This window comes from Elephas maximus, chromosome 4 (genome assembly GCF_024166365.1).
Source record: "Elephas maximus indicus isolate mEleMax1 chromosome 4, mEleMax1 primary haplotype, whole genome shotgun sequence".
Taxonomy (NCBI): domain Eukaryota; kingdom Metazoa; phylum Chordata; class Mammalia; order Proboscidea; family Elephantidae; genus Elephas; species Elephas maximus.
Genome location: NC_064822.1, coordinates 109,477,348 through 109,482,381, shown reverse-complemented (window position 1 = coordinate 109,482,381; position 5,034 = coordinate 109,477,348). Strand labels below are relative to the sequence as shown.

Below are 5,034 nucleotides of genomic sequence, written 5' to 3'. Positions count from 1 at the left end.
CATCAAGTCTACTTTTCACCCCTCTTGCTCCAGGCATGGGCAAGACAACAGATGGGACCCCAGGGGGACTCTGGTCTAGTGGGGTGAAGAGGGAGTAGGTGGAGGCAGGCTCCACTGCTGGCTCCTTCACTGAAAAGCCAGCCTAGGATCTACTGGGCTAGGACTGGACCTTAAAGAGCTTATGGATAAAAGGTCTTCCTGCACCAAGAAGCCACTTTTTGGCCTCCAGCCCTTTCTGGGGATGTGCCCCAACACTCTGCCCTGGTCCTTGTGTTTGGGACTGAAGGTCGGGAGGTGGAGACTGCCGGGCCAGAGGCAAAGGGCTACGCTGGGGAGTGGGTGAAGTGGGGGTGGGGAAAAGAGAGAAGGGGGTGGGGGGGGCTGCAGCGCTCCCCTCCTTCATTGTCACCAGCCTGGGAAACCGGGGCTGAGCGGGGCCTCAGTGGCGGGTAGCCCCTTTAAGGGTGGATTCTCCTCCCGGCTCGTAAATTACGCTGGTTCAACCTCCGGCCGTGACCGTGAACGCCAGCGAGGAAGGGAGAATCACCGGCCGCTGCCCGAGGCTGCCAGAAATTCTCCCAGCCAATCAATCCCGTTCTCCGCAGCCCCTTCCATAGCCACTTGGGCTTACGGGAGGGCCAGGTGGGGGGCGGGGTCCCTGGGGTGATTACTGAACCCGAGGCTGAGTCCGCTCTGCTTTCAGTTCCCTGCCTGCCGCTTCCGTGCGCAGTGGCCTAGGCAGCGGGAAGGATGGATGGCAGCACACCTGTGAGCGGATGTTCGTCCCGGGTGGGCAGGGGGCTCGGAAGAGGCCTGGGACCAGGAAACCGTTCGGGTATTCTGCCCTATAGGGAACATAAGGCAGATGGTCCGCTTGTCCACAGCCTGATCTGCCTAACGCCCTCGCCTCCGCCGGCTTGGTGTGCAGGCCTGGAGGACCCAAACGGAGCCGAATTGGGCCTTGCTGATCATTCTCTGTTCTCCTAGACCGCGCTTCCTCTTTGGTTCCCCACTTCTTCCTATCCTCTCCGAGCTACCTTAGACCTCCTCCGCTCTCTCTACTTATTCTTCACTCTCTGTTTTTTGCGCCCCAGCCTCTCTTACCCCGCCAACTATGAGTTTGGGGAGCGCCTGGTTTCGCCGTCCCACCCTCGCCTGCTCCTGCAGGCAGAGACTTAATACCGGGGAAGGGAAGTGGTGGGAAGGGGACGCCTAGGCCGCAGATCCTCAGCGGGAGGTGTAGCGCCTCAGTACCGCCTCAAATAAACTAGCCCCTCCTACGTGCCCCCCCCCCGCCTTCCCTGCCCCTGTCACTTTCCGCAGCTGTGGGGCTTCCTCTTTCTGGCTGGATTCCTTCCCTTCTCTCTGGGACCTGGCAGGGCCTGCAGGGGGTGTGTGAGAGGGAACCACGAACAAAACAGACAAAAAGACGTCCAGGGAGGGCCTGCCAGAGACGCCTGGGGTTCTAAGCTGGGTCGGTGTCCCAGGCGGCGTCCCCTCTTGCTCTCTACCAGGGCCAGGCTCAGTCTGGGGCTGGTGCCCGTGTCCCCGCCCCCTAAAAGAAGGAGAGGGCTTGCTCCCTCAGCAGGAGTCTTTTCTTTTTCATTCTCCGGTTCTGAAACCAGATCTTGACCTGCTGGTCACTAAGATTCAAGCGGTCCGAGAGTTCCCTTCGGCGCTGGCGTGTGATGAACTCGTTCACCAGAAACTCGCCCTCCAGCTCGGCCAGCTGCAGCTTCGAATAGGGCTTGCGCTTCTTCCGTGAACGGCTGTGGATCGGGTACCAGGGTGCGCCTGGGTGGAGATGAACCACACAGTTGGCCAGAGGACCACGGGGCGACCAGCCCAGTGCCTTCAGCCTTTTCCCAGCCCCTTTCACCTTGGCCACAAGTCCTACACTAGGCCGGTCCTCTCCTTTCCCCTCTCTGCCAGGCATCCTGTAGCCTCTTCTACCCAGATCCCCATCCCCAACAGCTCCCTCATCTTCATCACTCTTTTTTTCCTTTCACTCCTTCTCTGTGCCTCCTCAACCCTACCCTCCTGCAGCAGTGTTCCTGGCCCGTCTATGTTCCTAGCCCCAAACCTCTGCCATCTTTCCTTCCCCTCTTCCTGGCCTGTCTCTCACACCCTCCAGAACTGAGTACCTGAGCAGTTAGAACAGAAATGGGCAAGAGGCAAAGAGTGAACTGTGTCCACTGGCATTTCTTAAAAGAAAATATGTAGGTAATGGGGGACATGGAAGGCGAACAGAGGGCCTGGGAGAACAGGAACAAGGCTGTCCTACTCCCCCCCATCCCCAGGCCTGAGGAAGTCCTAGTAAGGATCCTCCTTCTCCCGAACTCCCTACCCACTCCAGCCAGCAAGCAGGCTAAGAAGGGAATCTCTCTGGTTCTTTTATGGAGATATTTACATGTTTATAGGGCTCCTCCACCCACCCACACTTCTTTTTTAAAGAAGTGCTTCCTTGCCACACATTTTGTCACCCAAGGCGGCCCTAGTTCAGTACCACCCTGCCCGCCTTGTGAGATGTCCTGTCCTGACTGTGCCTCAAGAGTGAGCTGGGATCCTTACCGCTGGCCGAGAGCCCGCCGCTGGGATTCAATGGCGACACCAAACTGCCAGGGTCGCCGGCACCAGCGCCCTTGTTGCCTTCGTTGAGCAGGGACGAACTGGAATCGGATTCCAGCGACTGGCACGAGGGCGGGTCGTGCGGGGGTCCCGCGCCGCCTCCGTCTCCGCCGCCCCCCGCCGCGTAGTCGTACTTGAAGCCAAGCGCAGGCGGCCCCGACGGCTCGAGCGGCAGCAGTGCTGCCCCAGGCCCGGCCCCCGGGCCGGGGTCGCGCCCGCGCTCCTCACGCTTCAGGCCCCCGCCGCCGCCCTCAGCGCATGGCTCGCGGTAGTAACCCTTGCTGTCCTCCACTCTCGCCAGCTCGCAGGTGCGGCCGAAGGGCGGGTTGAGCGACACTGGGCTGCCAAGATAGGGCTGCGGGTAGCCATTGCACGGCTCTGCCGACGGCCAGGGCAGCGAGCACACGTTGTCGCGGCGCGGGTAGGACAGCGAAGGCAGCCCCGGCAGCTGCGCTCCGGATGCTCGGAAGTTGGGGAAGTAGAAGGTGTCTCCCGTATGGATGTTCACCAGCGGCCCAACAAACCCTGGATTCAGGAGATTATGCTCGCCCATTTCCGCGGGGCCCGACCGGCAGCTTCTACTTTATTGCTATCTGACATTAAACGTAGTTAAACCTGCACCGGCCACCCATTGGCCGCCCAGCTCACGTGGGCGCCGCAGCCAGGGGGAGGAGTGGGGACATCGGATCCCCCCCCAACTCCCCACTCGCCGCCAACTCCAACTTCCCTCTTCCCCAATCCCAGTTGGAGGGGGGACCAGGGAGGGAGCAAGTTTATTCGCCGGATTTTTTTTTAAATCATATAAAATCTAAGGCAGAGAGGAGGCAATGGCCCAACACGGGGTAGGAGAAGAGGAAAAAAGCCACACCAAAAATACCCACACATATATATCTCTAGGCCCTACACTCCCCCCCCCAGATGTACTATCTTGTCGCCAACAGCTGGCCAAGCACAGCCCATCCCTCTTTAATTAGCTCCTTTATTAACTAAAACCGTTGGAATTTACAATATCTCCCCCAATAAATTACTATTAGATATTGTGTCATATAAAGTTTACTGGCTGTTTAAGGAGACGGATGAGCCCTTTGGCTCGGCGTTTATTTACAGTAGAGGCAAGTAGGGGTAAGGACAGGTTTCCCTGCGGCTGTCTCTCCCAGTTCTGCTGCTGCTGCACTCTTCTGCACCAGCTCTTTCTCCTCGGGAATTTGGAAAGCCATTTGGGGTCCTCTCCCTCTGGAAGTGCTCAGGGGCAATTGATAACGTGGGGCTTTTCCCCAGAGCATGAGCCAAGACAGGCTGACACTTTCATTCCCTTCACTATTAGAAGTGGGATGTGGAAGGCAGGCAGAAGAAACAGAAAAGAAGTGCCCAGCTCAAGCAGGTCTGCCTCCCTGCCCTTGGAAATTTGGGAAACTCATCTAATCTTCTGCTGTGACTTCCGGCCAACAGAAGGGCTGCTGGGGGTCCTTGGGAATCTTTGCAGCAGGAGGCTCTGGGCCCCTGGCAGGGCTTGGCGGGCCTGAGAGGTGCCTGATTCTCAATGCCTAAGAGATACACCCCAGAACTGGGCTCACAAGATAGCAGCTATCCCCTGAGGCGGGCTAGGAATGAGGCAAAGAACCCGGAGAGAGTTGTCTTGTTGGTGCCTTAAAATTATATTTATGGTGCAAATCTCAGCAGCGCATTCCTGGAGAAGGTTGAGAACCCAACTCTGGCCATTGGCAAAGCCGAATCTACATCGGTGAAACCACAATCCAATTTTAACTAGGTCCGGGGAACAAACCAATCACATTAAAATGAAAAACAGAACAAAACAATAACCTCCAAAACTAGGTGTTTTGGGGTCTAGTAGATAAAATCCTCGGATTTCTATGTGACTATGTCAGGCTTCTACCTAATGCATGGCTTTAAGTAATATTAGGAGGTTAGAGGAATAGTTCAGCAAAGGGCTAAATATGAGGAAACATAGGAAGATTTCGAGGAAACTGGAGAGACTGAGAGAGCCCGAGAGAGTAAAAGGGAAAGAAACTTATGTAGGCGAAAGTTAAGTATCTGAGAATACGCCGAAGCTACAAAAACAGACCGAAGCAGAGAAGGTTCTCATCTCCTACTTTTTCTCTCTCTTCCCTCCCCTCTCTCCTCTGCAGGACGCAACCCAGAGAAACCCAGATTCTTCGAATTCCACTGCTCCCAGGGCGATTTCATACCCCAAACCGTAGCTTTTTACTCCAACAGAAATGTGTCCCCGCGGGCGCTACCGGGCACTGGCGCTGCAGCTCACAGCCCCTCGCCCAGCTTGGCCAGTTCCCCTTCCCCTCCCTGGCCCGCCAGGCTGGCAGGCCCAGCCTCTCCTGCCCCCAGGAGACCGCTCCGCGGCCGGCCTATATGCCCCAACTGAGGCCAAGC

General features: G+C 57.2%; 1 protein-coding gene across 1 annotated transcript; it reads right to left on the bottom strand.

Moving 5' to 3' along the window:
- Nucleotides 1–1,555: 1,555 nt before the first annotated feature.
- On the bottom strand, nucleotides 1,556–3,181 carry HOXC12 (homeobox C12). Its single transcript, XM_049883315.1, has 2 exons — nucleotides 2,572–3,181; nucleotides 1,556–1,794 (listed from the first exon to the last, which is right to left on the bottom strand). The coding sequence occupies exons 1-2, from the start codon at nucleotides 3,179–3,181 to the stop codon at nucleotides 1,556–1,558; spliced, it is 849 nt and encodes a 282-aa protein (XP_049739272.1).
- Between the last annotated feature and the right edge of the window lie 1,853 nt (nucleotides 3,182–5,034).

Coding starts and splice junctions, on each gene's coding strand:
- HOXC12 (XM_049883315.1), bottom strand. CDS start 3,181: ATGGGCGAGCATAATCTCCTGAATCCAGGGTTTGTTGGGCCGCTGGTG. Junction 1,795..2,571: donor CGGCGGGCTCTCGGCCAGCG/GTAAGGATCCCA, acceptor ATCTCCACCCAG/GCGCACCCTGGTACCCGATC.